The 14862-nt window shown below is 39.9% G+C and overlaps 1 protein-coding gene across 2 annotated transcripts in view; it reads right to left on the bottom strand.

Annotated features, from left to right (window-relative positions):
* Positions 1 to 14862, bottom strand: part of RARS2 (arginyl-tRNA synthetase 2, mitochondrial) — a 29384-nt gene that overhangs the window by 8188 nt on the left and 6334 nt on the right. Inside the window, exons 6-14 of one of the 2 annotated variants that reach the window (XM_058802024.1) lie at positions 14228 to 14283; positions 12636 to 12719; positions 9201 to 9277; positions 8662 to 8715; positions 7604 to 7759; positions 6030 to 6136; positions 5332 to 5427; positions 3410 to 3470; positions 90 to 166 (exon numbers count right to left, since the gene is read on the bottom strand). In XM_058802024.1, coding sequence (XP_058658007.1) covers positions 90 to 166; positions 3410 to 3470; positions 5332 to 5427; positions 6030 to 6136; positions 7604 to 7759; positions 8662 to 8715; positions 9201 to 9277; positions 12636 to 12719; positions 14228 to 14283 — 768 coding nt within the window. The remainder of the gene's footprint in view (positions 1 to 89; positions 167 to 3409; positions 3471 to 5331; positions 5428 to 6029; positions 6137 to 7603; positions 7760 to 8661; positions 8716 to 9200; positions 9278 to 12635; positions 12720 to 14227; positions 14284 to 14862) is intronic. The other variant, XM_058802025.1, reaches the window with a different exon arrangement.

Raw genomic sequence — 14862 nt, 5'->3', positions numbered from 1 at the left:
GAAATTCTAATGTACATATTATATGCATTCTTGAGGAAAAAGAAATTAGCCACCAAAACCAGTATTTAATTATGATTTTAAGTACATACCTTTCTGCCCAGTCATAACCCATGAGCTTCAGTATTTGGAATAAATGTTGAAAGTGATTACTTTGGCTTTTATCTGTCTAAGGAATAGAATTGATGCATATCAGAAAACACTACAAGTCTTATAAAGAGTAGCTTTTAACACACAAACACACAATACCACAATGCCAGTAAGTCATTGCAAGCAAAATTAAGACTCATGAAGACAAGCAAGACTTGAAAATTGTGACAGCTGGAATCTATGGCAATGGGATTTTGAATTATGTTAGAAAAAGAAATCCCCCTTTTCAGACATTATTATTCTCAGGTCATGAAGGCAAAGACATTAAGTGAAAGGAAACAATGTTCTTTAATTTCTCATGATCTGAGAGCTGCCCATCAAACAAAATATCTCCATTTTCATTTCAGAACCTTGCTGCTCTTGTTATACCCCTGGGTTATATCACCAAACTCCAAGGGTCCTTTGGCTTAGAAACAGAACTCCTCTTTGGCTGTCTGCCTCCAGAACCCAGTAGTTTCTGTTGTCTCCAGCATGATTTGTAGTTTACATCATAAGGCAGATACATAATTTTAAAAAATGTAAAAATGATCACAATTTCATGACAGTGATGCACCTTGTGCTCTCTTCCACTTTCAGTTACACTCTCTCCTACAAATTGAAGTTATTTCTGACTGTATGTTATGTTTAACAACAGCCTTCACATGTGTTTCTAGCTACAGCTGCTGCTATGAGGTTCATTTTCCTTCCTAGTTGTTTTGACTGCCTCACTCAGACTCCTTTTTATCCCTCCTTATAAAACAGTGCAGAGATAACCAAATAACCACTGTTTCTCATTCGTTTGCTGTTCTGGGACAAGGAGTGAAATGTTCATCTTGTGTTCCTTCTCAATCACCCCTGTATAAGCACCTGCCTCCTCTCTCCTAGCTCCTCATAACCTGCTCTGCTCCTGGGAATCACCTCTCCATGCTGACTCACAAGCAAGGCTGGTAAAGGGACAGCTGATAAATGGACAGCAGTGGCTGATGCTTCAAACAAGGCTTTCCAAGTCCTTTTCCATGCACCTTACAGGTGAGATGCATCTCTGCACAAAGCCAGACCTCTTTCATTAAGTGGCTGGCTTTAAGGTAGAAGTCTGACAGCATGGATTATATTTAATTATTCATATCTAAAAGCATTTTCATCTCCTTCTTGAGTGCAACATTCAATGGAATCTTAGTACCTCTTTCATACCATGCCACACATTTTAAGCTGTTTTGAATATTTGGCTCGTACCACTGCATTTTTATGAAATAAGTAGGATCTTTTTAAAACCTAAACTGGTGAATGCACTGATTTACAGCATTACAAGTAGTAAACCCATTTCATGTTCTTCTGAAGTCCTCCTGCCTCTGGTAACACTGAGTAAAGACCTAACTCACTACAAAGCAGTGCCACAAAACAGCAGCAGAGCTCAGCAAAGCTGCCAGTGCCCTCACCAGGCTGTCAGTCCCACAAGAGTCTCCTAAGAGTTTGTTTCACTCTTTTATTTAATTACCCACTTTCTCAGCCCTCAGAAAGTCAGAAATTATAAAAATACTAATCATGTCCTCTGAAAACCATGTCCTCTGAGCAAGGCTGAGAGAACAGGACAGGCTGATCTGTCATTTCCCACTTGGATGAGACATTGGCTGTGATGGACACGAGTCACATCACAGTCTGGCTGTGCTGTGTTTCTCTTTGGACTTGAAGGAGACCAGAGAAGTCCAGACAAGGAATTAATGAGTGACTGGAGCTCAACTACAGCAGCAGTCTGCTCAAGACTCTTGTTCATATGCTTGCTCATGCCATTAGCTGAAAGTTCAGCTGACATCCTCATTTGTGCAAAGTGGACAACTCATTTTTTTCTAATTGTTCTTTCTCCCTTGGTCCCTGCTACCTCCTGGAGCATCAAACAAATACTGCTCACCCACATGAACCAGACAGGAAGCATCCTTAACACCTAAAGCATTGCACTTTCACAGCCACACTGCCCCGGGATGCTGATGAACTCATGTTCCAGCCAGCAGGGGCAGAAGAGCTCCCACCAAAATCACACTATTTCCTCCCAGAATAACCAAAAATCCCTCTTCTATGACAACATGTAAGAATGGTAAGCTACAGGAAACTTCCTGAAGAGTGAAGCTAAAAGGAGGAATGTGATTTAACTAGAAGTTGCACTTTAAAATGTGTATTTAATGTTTTGCTTACTGATCTCTCTCCCTGTATCTTGTTATATGTCACATTATAATGACTTTTGAAAAAGCTCTACAGAGAAGGTACAAACATGACCACATGCAGATTTTTTTCCACATGTTACTAATTCTGGACTTCATATAAAAGAACATGGCTTTTGTAATTTTTTTCTAAATCTGAGAAAAAGAAGATTTAAAAGCATCACATGATATTTTCTTGCTACTATGAGATCAAAAACAGTTGCAGAGAAGTAAGGAGACAGTCCTGCTATTCATATCCACTATTGATATACTGCTAGAATTGTGAAAAAACAAAATAATGAAACCAATAAATATAAAAAGATTCCCTGTCTACAACTGCTTCATTCAGATTGATTAAGTAGTACTTTATCTGCAATTTCTACATAATGAAACTAAGGCATTGTTCAAAGCCATTAAAATGTACATTTCAGATAAGCTATCAGGACTTCAGAGTAGACTTAGTTTCATTTTAGACCATTAATTCCTAAATTAACATTTTAAAACCCTTTATAATAGTAACATCTTTTTCTGGTTTGTTTAATTATTAATTACAACATCTATAAAGGAAATAAAATGTCAAATCAAGTAAGAGCTCCTTTCAAACTAATTGCAATGAGTAGAGAATAACTCCAGAGCTAATTTCCATAAAATCATATAAAGGCTTGGGTTGGAAGGTACCTTAGATCATCTTGTTCCAACCCCCCTGCTGGGGGAAAGCGTGTTTCCCACTGTACCATCTTGCTCAGAGCACCATCCAGCCTGGCTTTGAACACTTCCAGGGATGAGGCATCCACAGCTTCTCTGGGCAACCTGCTCCTGTGCCTCAGCACCCTCAGAGTGACAATTTTTTCCTATTATCTAATCTAAATCTACTCTCTTTCAGTTTAAAGGTATTTTTCAGCCATTCTGGGGGTCATGCACTGAAACAGAACCAAGGAACACTGCCACACAGAGGCACAGCTGCTGGGCAGTAAGGGCATCCATTTTACTGCCAAAAATACTGTGTGCCAAAGTCATATTGCAAGCCAGAGGCCCCTGGGTTACTGCAGAGAGGCAGCACCAAAGTGTGTGCTGAATCCAGAATTACTTACCACATAAATCATGGTATCCCAGCTGTGCTTATTCATCCTGTCTATAGCAGCTGCGAGATCTCTGAAAGAGATAATGAGAAACTATTTGGACTTTTGCTCAGATATACCTCACTAGTTGCCTCTTAGAAAAATAATCTGCTTTTTATGGAGGGGAGAGGACTTCCTGAAGAGAAGGATCCATGTATGCCTTACACAGAAAAAAGGATGTGTACTTTGCTGATGACATGTCTGAAATGTTTTTTTTAACCCACTACCTAAGAAAGTTACTGAGGAAACTGTTCTTTGGTGCAGAGTAAGTGCAGTGCCTGTCTGCCTGCTGGGACCTCAGAGAAACAAGCCTTTCCTGGAAAATGAACCCATGCTCAACCTTAGCTTAAATGGTACAAAGCTCATCCACACACAGACAAGTACACAGGACTGTCCCAGGAGAACCATCAGCCTTGTACTCCAACCTGAAAAAGCATTTGCAATTGCACAAGACTTGTTATGGAATGCTGAGGGGAGGAACCAAAGATAAGAAAAGAGAAGAGAAGATGATAACAGGGATAGGTGGCTTGTAAGTCGATTGCTGGTTATATGTTTGTGTAGTTCTGTCCTGCACCTCTTCAGCACAGTCTGTCCAGTCTTTCCATGAAACTCCATTTCAAACTCTCCTGGGGTGAGGGGGCTCTCTCCTCTGTGTGCACACATGTTTGGAGCATCAGCAGCTGCAGCTGGGACTACAGCTGATGTGGGCTGTGCATCTGTGGTGTCAGAGACTGAGGGGACTGGGCATGAAGCAGTAACAGTTGGAGCCTGACCAGGGGTCACAAGGTGTCTCAGCCAACAGCTGGAGAGAGGGCACAGACATCCCCCTATGACTGACAGCAAATACCAAGCTGAATAGCCAAGCAAGCAGGCAAAGTATCCCAGAAGTCTCCAGATGTGCCTACAGAGATGGGGCACCCAGAGCAGTCTGTACTGCTGGCATCAGAGGCTCCAGGCTGACGGCTGGAGAGACCACAGGGGCCTCCAGCTACTGGGGGACACACAGTGCACATACAATACATATATGCATTGATTAAATTATTCATTAATACACTTATCTACATAACACAAGTCTATCTATCACAATATATATCACATACACACATGTATCTATGCACATACATCTATTTCTTCACAGGAAGAGATACTCATCCTAATCATCCAGAGGGGAACAAAGTACCCACTGTGCTGAGTGGTTTTGGGCCTGTGGAGATCAGGTGCTCATGTTTATTCCTGGCTGACCTGTGGGCGTGGAGCTGTGGCATCTGTGTCTCCATTTGGCTACAGGATTCAGCAGCTCCCTAATGCACAGGATTGACTGTAGCATCTCTCTAATACCCTTGCCTTGAAAAGCTGTACAGAGTTTACCCTGAGGGCTAGACACCAGATTTATTTACATTCCTGGCACAAAGAAACTGTTAAGGCTTCCATATTAAAATACCCAAGAGGAATTTCAGGATACTGATGAGATGGCTGGAAAACAGCAATAAAATTGATGTTACAGCACTGGTGGTCCACTGAGTCAATGAAGGCAAGGCTGAACAAGCAATTTTTTCCTGTATCACACCATCAATAAACATTTTAACCGAAGGTCTTTTTAAAACCTTTATTATTTGGCAACTACTTATTAGATTCAGAGATTCCAGTTTCATTTTCAGTTGGCAGCTGGAGGAAGTATTATGATTTATGCAAAGAGGAGATTTACTAACATTACTTAGGGGGAGGAAAAGTATTTAAAAGCCATTTTCATCCCATCATAGTTACATTTCTAGTTTCACTTAGAGCCATCCTAGAAATAAGAATCTTCATAATCCATGCCATCAGTTATCAATGTGCTGATGTTCAAAAGTTCCCTGGCAGAATGACTGGCAGGGAGCACAGATGGGCTTACTTGCCTTGTTATGTAAAGAGATGTCCCATCACTGCGCATGACTGTGGAGACTGTCGAGAGATCTTTCTTCTCCGAGAGATCCACAACTCCTGTCCCTTTTCTGTAAGCCAAGGGAAAACACTGATGGCACTGCAAGCCGTTACACAGGTGAGTTCAGGTAAGACTGAGGTCAGAGCCCAAACCAAGGCCTCTTGCCACAAGCCCCCTTGCCTCTAGACGGTCTCATTCCTTTTCTTTCTCCTTTAAGCCTTTTTTGAAGACTGTTCCTCTAAGTTTGCTGTCACCACTGCTGATGTCAGGGAGCAGCCTGCCCACATTTTGATGCATTCCATGATTACAGCTTCCATCCCAGCTCAGCCTGGCACCTCCTTCATCAAGGTAAGGATGTCATCTAATTCTGCTCATTAAAAGGCACACAGAGCTACCAAACCAATCAACAGCCTAAAACACCATTAGGAGTTGAACACTGTAATTGTACCCAATTTGTCAAGGCCAGGCTTCTGTGCTAGTCACAGAAAAGGAAAATGTAAGTTTTAGCTGTGACTGCACAAATCCTGATGGTCTTCTACTAGAACAGCTACCAAAACCACACAAAGAAAACTCTTCCCCTCAGATTATGTACAAACCTCACTCATTTTATCTTGTTTGAAGCGCAACTGAGATGTTAAATAAAGTGCACCAACAGACTGAATGAGCTCATACATTGTTTTCTGAAGGAGTCCTTTATCTTCCAACATCTTCAGAACTTCCTGGGCCTTCTCTTGGTAAAATGACTCTCCAGAATATTCATCAAAGTGCACTCCTAGACGCTGAGAAGTTACAAGAATATCAAAGAAGAGTAATATAGTTAAGATCAAGGCTAATTATTTTTCTTTAAGGCAGATGATAGGTCACAGATCAGATACAGTGCAAAGATTAATGTTATTCCAGGAAACATCACTTCATTGTTAAAAGGAAAAGATGCTTGGATTTTGATTTAATCGATTTCTGCATTAGAATCAATCTCTCCCTGGGGTGAATATGGTGTTCAATGTAACATTCATGAGAAATCAGGCATAAACTGGTTAGAGCAATTCATGCACAATTCTGAGGCAAGTCTCTTCCTTGCTGTGCTGGAGGTGATACCAGTGGGCTGCAGAGGAGCTGCCTGGGCATGAAACCAACCCTATTTTAAAAGGATGCTTAATGGAATTTTGAAGAGTAAAAGCTGCTCACAAACATTGCTGAGCATACAGAAATTAAGTCTGAGGATACATTCAGAGGAGACAAGATGACCTTAACTATCAAACCTGGTCAGTTCATCAGCTCAGTACTTTTTAGTTTAACTGAAATTGGGAGAAAAAGACCTAGCTGTACCAGTCATCATGTGATTAGTGATGGGTGACCTCCAAGATGCAGTTGCATACACAGCCCAGTCCCTAATTCTCTTCAGAGACCAGCTTTCCACAAGAATTATCAAGTGTCTCACTTAGGAGATCTTAACTTAAGAGTCCTTTCTTGGCTCCAGTGACATGCTTCAGGGAAGAAGTTAAAGCACAGCCAGGTTATCTGGATTATAAACTGCTTTAAAATTCTTAAGGTTAATTTTTAGGTCAGTGGCACAAACATGTCCCATGAAACAGTGGACACTGGCTCCACTCATGAGATCACAGTGTGCAACAGACAGTGTGTATTAGCTCCACTCCATCTGCAGGGAGCTCCTGCTGCTGTAATGTCTTACACCCAACTTTATATGCACCATTACAACATGAGATCAGAAATGTGAAAAGAGTCATCTTCTAATAAAATTTATTACATGGAAACTTTTAAATTTGGTAGGTTGTTGCTGACTTCAAAGATAAAGCAAAACCAAGCAATATTTATTCAACACTAATTTGCCTTGCTCCTTAGCAGCACACTTAGAGCTTCAGGACTTCTGAGAAGGGAGAATTAGTCTAAAGGCCAGTTACCTGGACTATATTAAATAAAATGTATCTAGCACATCAGCAACTGCAGTGACCCCTGCTTGGAGGAGAAATCAGCTACTGTGCTTTTCCCCAAGCAGAATGAGGCTTAGCCTGGCATACTGAGAAACAGCTTCCTCACAACATTCTAAAGTTTAAATTAAGGGAAACGAACAGGTAACCTTAGAGCAATCTCTGATCCCAAGTGAGTCCACTGCTTGGCAGTCTCCTACATGAAAAGTGAAAAGGTGCTGTGCACTGTCAATTATGTTGATGAAACAGAGAAAGATCATTTAACCAACAACACAGAAAAAACATTTGGATTATTTGTACCTTATAAATCCGGACGTATTCCTCAATACTGAGGTCTCTAAATTGCTGCCAAATTGACAATGCCTGCTCATCATGTTCCTCCAGTTTTCTGAAGAAATCCTTAGCCAGCTTTTTTGTGTTTTCATCTTCTGCTGCTTTGTTAATCTGCACATACACCTAAAATATGACACAAAAAATGTTGAAGTAGTATAATCCTCTCCTCCAATAAAAACAGTTCTACAAGAACAATACAAACACATTTAAAGATTACATTTCTAACATTTTAAAATACTTGTTTAAGCAACACATTCCCCATTTAAAGAAAGAATGAATAGCCCAAAGCCCATTAGGAAAATGTGCAGCTTATCTTGAAAGAAGACTAATGCCCTAATTCCTTACTGCTCCCACTATTATCCTCTTCATAACCTTGAAACAACTGCAGCAGCAAAATATGGAAGAACTAATTAATGCATGGAAGGGAACTTATCACAGACTTGTAAACCACAGCCATGTCTCCAGAGGACCAGAAAATTGACATTTATTACAACTGCACTGCCCAAAATTGAGATAGCAGTTGAAGCAGCAAAATCTTTGACAGACTCTGTATTTTACAAGCTTATATTCATAGGAAACATTGATTTCACACACCAGCAGAAAAAGCACCACTTCGAAACACATCTCAGTTTTTGATACAGCCAGGCATACAGCTGAACAAACACTTAAAAATTGAGAATAACTGAGAAACTAATTTGTTCTCAAATAACTACTGGTTCAGAATTTTTTGCATCTTGACTGAATACTGTTCTCCACACTTAAAAGCAATTTTTTAAGGTCATAAGACCTACATAGCTGGTATTTTGAAGCTTTAGTGCAAAATTCAAGCAAAAAATTAAAATTCTAAGAGTAGACTGAAATCATAAATAAAAATAAAGTAATACACAGTGAGGCATAACCTCAAAAATATGACTGCTTCTTGTTTTCTCTTTAATTCAGTCCTACAGCTCTAAAACTCCTCAGTGCTGAGAATCCATCAACTTAACTCCACAGGGCTCAGGGATGAGGGAACAAGCAAAGTTTACCTGTGTCACAGAAGCTGTCAAGCTCAGAAGGAGCAACCCTGCCATAGAAACAATCTGACAGACATGCATTCAGCAGCTGAGTACCCAAGTATCGAAACACAGTGTGTTCCTTTGCCACGAGACAGATTTGCACAGAACAGCTGTCCTGTGGCACACTGCCTGAACAGCAGCATCAGCCACAGCCCCACACCCAGCTCTGAGGGGGAAGCACAGCTCAGCTCTGTGCTAAGGAAACACCTGAGAGTGCCACACAGGAACCCTGACTAAGCCCCCTTGACATGTGAGACCTTCCAGAGGATGAGGGCTTGAACATTAGTCATCCTCTCCTCATGGTTACTGGGTCTGTGCAGGTCAGTACATAAACCCCTCATGTGTTTTGTGTCTATATCACACACAAAGCACCACTTAAGAGTACCAGAAAATCAACAAAAAGTAAATGCTAACTCAGATGGTATCAGGCATGTTTGAATGGAGCAAACCAACCAACCAGAACCTGTTTAATCCAGCAAAGACATCTAGTTGGTGTTCTCTGAACTTACCTCAAAAAGGTGTTGCAAAGGACTAGATTTCAGTTTTTCTTTGTTGCCAAAGGATTGGAAACCAACACCCAATAAGCCTTGAATAACAATTACATATAGAATCAGACAACAGACCAGAGTATATTGACAGGTTATTTTGGTAAGTCTAGTCTTAACACTGGAACATTTTAAAGGATATAATGGTGTATGCTACAAAAAGAAAATGAAAAGCATAATCTATTATTCCACTGCATAAACATCACCCCCCACCAGAAATATAACAGCTGAAAAACAGTAACAAATACTGTGTTGATTTCTCAATTCCTCATGAAAGGAATTTGTGTTTCCAGACTTATATAGACAGTTATCTTTTACACAGCAAAAAGATGCAAATGAGAAGCTACACAATGTAAACTGTCCAGCAACAGAACATGCTCAAAAATCCTTGTTTTGCTTCCTCCCTTATTAGTGTTATCATTTTAAGGACAATAAGAACTGGGATACAACACAGAATTCCTCATACCACTCATGCAATGTTTTCAAGGGAAATTTTTGCTGCCTGCTTAGAATATGCAGCTTTTTGTGACAATCCAATTTGGTTTCAGGGCTTTCCAAAAGCCATCTAAAAGAGAAAGAAATCCAAATCCCAATCTTTTTGTCTAAATGAAAAGACCTCATTAACTTCTTCAGTAATATTCATCAGTCAGTCTCTTAGATTATCTGAGACTGACTTTAAGGCCAGCTTATTCCTCTGAACTGACAAGGAGCAGGACTGATGTAGGAATAGGTATGCAGGTATCCCTTTGGAAGACTCTCTGCAACTAAACAAATAGCACTGTCTCAACGACTTCCCTCTTAGAAACACTGAGTACAGAAGAAGGCATGGCAGACTCAAGAAAAACAGGTCAGGTTTTAGGAAATAAAATTAGTATTGTATTAGTAATCCTATTGAAAGGAAGTTTAGTTAAGGGCAGCTTGTTCTATGAGCAATCAGAGGTGGGTTTCCTAATGATCTCTCTTAGATATTGGTGTACCTAAATATTCCAGTATTCAGTGCTGACTTCACACTCCAATCTCCAGCACAACTGTCAGTCTTTACTCAACCCAAACACATCCTTCCATTTTCTGTCATTCCCATATTATCCCCAGACCTTGCTACACTCACCAGTTAATGGCAAGATGCAGCCCATGCTGGAACTGAGTCTGACTTGGGGTGCTGACTGGTTAGCCAGCAGGTTAAACACAGAAGGTAACTTTCTCTCCCAGAGGTCAACACATCGTATTTCTGCCCTTACTGGGCTGCCAACTGTCATAATGCCAAAAGAAATTCATTCCCATGGAAATATTTTTCTTTGTCAGATACAGCTAAAGTTGCCCAATGGGGTCAAAATTTATTAGAAGCAGAGTGACAGGAAGACAGATGGACAGATAGTGTGACTGCATATGCTTTGTTACCTTAAGAAACCTGCCCCAAAACTGCCTAAATGCTGAGGGCCTCTCTGCTGTGTTTCAGGAAAATGTGTTTTCAATTCTTACATTTTAAAGCCTCTGACAATAGCAGTTGTAAAACCAGCTGACAGATCATTAATTACAGCATTGCTTCTGAGACAGGACCATTACAGTAATACTGCTATGCTATAATTCTGTGAAGCAGGACCATTATTTGTTATAATACTACCATATATTTGAGCTGAGCCAGTCCAAATAAAGAGGGGAGGGGGTACCTACGTTGAAAAAAAAATAGTTGGAACTACCAGGTCCAAAGCATGATTCTAGGAGTTGTGTGCTGCACAAATGGCACACATGCAAATAACAGGTACTGTGATTGTTATACCTTCAGGAACCTTTATATTAAAATACATAAATTTCTTGATATTCAGATTTCAGAGTGCTACTTAGCATCTTCAAAGGCAGACTGAATGAGGTCAGCTGAGAAGCCTTTTATCCACACAGCATTTCCCTGCTTAACTGTCATTGCCAAATTCATTATACAATAGCATAGTGATAAAATTATGTCTAAGGGGCAAACATGAATGAAATATGCAGGGATGAAATTTACTCAATTTTTGGTGAACTCATTCTGTGTTCAGTTCTTATGAAACAAACCATAAGTGAAACCAGTTTCGTGCTATCAGCTAAAGAAACATGATCAGGAAAGACAAGCTGCAGGGGATATAATTTAATAAAGAATGTTTTGTATCCTGAGAATGTTACACTGCACTCTTTAAAACCCAGGAACTTAGTCTAGAATGACAACAGGTAAAACTGAATGTATTTTAGTTACACTTACAAATATGAATATAAAAGTGGAATGAAAGCAGGGTACTGATTTTAAATTTTTAACCTGATTCTGTTCATAAAATTGATTCCTTCATGTCCCCAAAACCAGCAGTACCATTGGAACTGGAGGGGGAAGCATAAGGGCTAGAATAACCAAAAGTGACCACAGCACTTTGTGTTTGCCATTTAAACATCCATAAATGGACAGTTTCCAAAGCCTACTGCAAAAGAAGTGGGGATTTCTAGTTTTCAGAGGTGTACCAGCTTTCAAGAATGAAGAAGTGGGCATGATTGCCTTTTTTTAAATGCCTAAAAATATGCCCAAACCAGCTTTTTGGAGGAAATTAGAAAAGGAGAGGAGAGTATAGATCAATTTGAAATGCAAGACTAACAACAGAAGTCAGAGTTGTGAATGCTATGGATGGGTCAGTTGCCATAATAGAGAGATAGCTACAGATCCAGCAACAGGACATAAATGATCTCTGGTGTGGCAATAAATATCAAGCCATGCATCCTCAGGCTGCACTGGGAGGACCTGTTAGTCCCCACTGATCTGATGATTTCAGAAGAGATGGGGGTGCCCATGTGTGAGCTTACTGGACTGAGAATCTTCCAGTCCCTGTCCACTTGCACATTCTCCAGCTACACACCTCTCTTCTGCTACACTTTAAGGGGAAACTGAACATTTTGGGGAAAGTGTAGCAGTGTCTCTAAAGACAAACTCTTTGGGCCCCAATGTGCCAAAATGTGGTTGTTGTGGAAATTAATTACAATCTATGAATAATGAGAAAAGGATCAACAAAAAAACCCCCAAACAAACAAAAAACAAACCAACCAAACCACCTCAAAACCAAGCAACCAAAGAAACAAAATCCAACCCCAAACCAAAACATAAAACTCCCAAACTACACATTTAGTCTGAGAGAGGAGCTACTGAGGGACAGTTGGATAAAACTGGTCTTGTTATTTTTTCAGCATCAGCACAGGTCATATTGCTGATAGATCAGTCTGGATTGTTTTGTTCAGATTTTTTAAGGAAATGAACCCCATGGAAACAAGGTATCATTCCTTATGAGCACAGAGTGAATCCAATGGGCCTACAAAAACTGAAGCTGGAAACCTAGACCATACTATACAGTAGAAATGGGCACAGCATAAAAAAATATTGAAACATACCAAACTGCATGCCCCAGTCACCAAGGTAATTTATTCTCACTACTTCATGTCCCAGCGCTGCTTTGAGATTTGCTATAAAATTCCCTGGTAATGAAACAAAAATGATATTATTATTCAGTTGTAGGTAGTCTCTCATCCCTATGGAACAGTTTTCTGGTTTTGTATCACCTGTATCCAAAATGAAGAGGAAAAGCAATCAGATGGAATACTCTACAGGATTTGCTAAAACACCTGACAACTGAAAGCAGCAGCAGCAGTAATTGTAAAAAGCAAGTTCCTTTCTGAGCAGGAAAAGAAAAGCTGTGCATCTCAACAGTGCCACAAAGTGTCTCACACAGCAGGGACAGAAATCCATACACACAGGTGGATGGATTTACATGCACATTCTGCAAAGTACAAGATAATGCCACAAATAAGTGGCATTATACATAATTCCATCACAGTCAGGCACTCTCACAAACTGCTGTTAACTGTGATGCTAAAAAGAGAACAGCAAGTCCTGAATCTCTACAGACTGCTGGAGCAGTTCTGAGCTCTGCACTTAACAGACTATGCTCCAAACTGGTCGTATCATATAAGGACATATAAGTAAATTCCAGCTGCTCTTACAACAAAAACCCTTCATCTCTCCCCTGAGCTCAGTTATAGCCTTAGAATTACAAAGAAGAAATACCCACACCCCATCCTCTATCTTCCTGTGCTTCAAGGGTACCTTTTAATCACAATACTGTTGTAAAGGATGCAGAAAGCTCTCTCTTCTTGAGTTGTTATAACACCACATTATAGCTTGCAATTACCTCTAATTCCATTCTCTGTAGTTAATTAATTGTCTTACTCTGGGACAAACATTGCTCTACAGAACTACTTATGAAAGAGGCTTTTTTAATGTAACAAAAGATCCAGAAATGGAACATAAAAAACCCCAAAACACATCATTTCACTTAACTATCTGTCCATGGAAGAAGCAATTACTTGACGTAATTAATAACTATAAATGATTAATTAAGTATAATTAAAACAGATACATTATTAGATACACAGATTTTGTAGGATCTTCTGCTACAACCTACTAGTTTTTATTGTGAGATCAGGAAATGCGGGACAAATACAGTTTTCCATATACCATTACAGCACTGCACAAGGAATTTATTAATTATTCTATTAGAAATTACATCAACTGTCTCAGTAACACTGACATAAAGTAATTAGCATATAAAAGCAAGCTTTCTGCAGGACAGCCACCAAGACATAATGATCTGAAGTGTTCTGCAGTCCAGTACAAATTGAGAATTTAAAATTCAAAGGACTCTCCTAACATCTCAATGAAAACTGCCTTGGGTGTCTTTGAAGACCAATTTTAAGCTACTTCATTTAATATACAGTCATAAAACTGTATTATGTGTGACTTCATAAATCTGCCAGCAACACACCACGTTCTTCACTTCCCTGCATAATGAGCAGAAAGGTTCCAATTAGCAAGTGGAGGCTGCCAGGGCCCCTCACAGCCGAGCAGGGAGGTGTTAGCAGTGCTCCCTGCCCAGCGAGGCAGGCACACAAAGCAGCCCTCCAGGAGGCAGGAAATGCACACTCACCTACTATGGTGGAACGCAGGTGTCCTATGTGAAACTTTTTGGCAATGTTAGGGGAGCTGTAACAGATTTCAACAAATAACATTTGTTCAGTGGACAGAACTGCCAGATCACCAAGTTAAAAGAATTCAACTCGTGCTTCTAGAAGAGCTGCAGTAAAAGCTCCATTTTCAGTTTTCCCATAAGATTCCCTGATTAGCATCTGTCCTAGACAGCAAGTTTTCCTATCCAACCAGCTTTCCCTCCAGTATCAGTTAACAGTGTTGTGATTAAATCACTCCACAAACAACAAAAAAATCTAACCAAAGCCCAGTCGTGCTGGTGAAAAAGAACCAAAAATATCTTCTCACTTTTTACAAGTTTTGGACATATGGATCATTTTCCTCATGTCTTTTCCAGAGTTAAACCAGGGTGAGAGATTTTGTGTACAAGGATCAGTAACCAAAATTACATCTTTCCAGCAATGCCCAGTCCCACAAAGAAAAACAACAACAAAAAACCAACTGTCTACACAATGCTTTGCCCAGATAACAAAAAAGATATTTCAGCTATGAAAATTCAACCTCCAAATTAAAGCCAAGTTCTTACTTTCTACAACTATCAAAGCCTGCACAGAAGATATTACTCAACAAAAATAT

Source organism: Ammospiza caudacuta, chromosome 3 (genome assembly GCF_027887145.1).
Source record: "Ammospiza caudacuta isolate bAmmCau1 chromosome 3, bAmmCau1.pri, whole genome shotgun sequence".
In the NCBI taxonomy this organism is placed as follows: domain Eukaryota; kingdom Metazoa; phylum Chordata; class Aves; order Passeriformes; family Passerellidae; genus Ammospiza; species Ammospiza caudacuta.
This window is presented reverse-complemented; position numbering and strand designations above follow the sequence as displayed.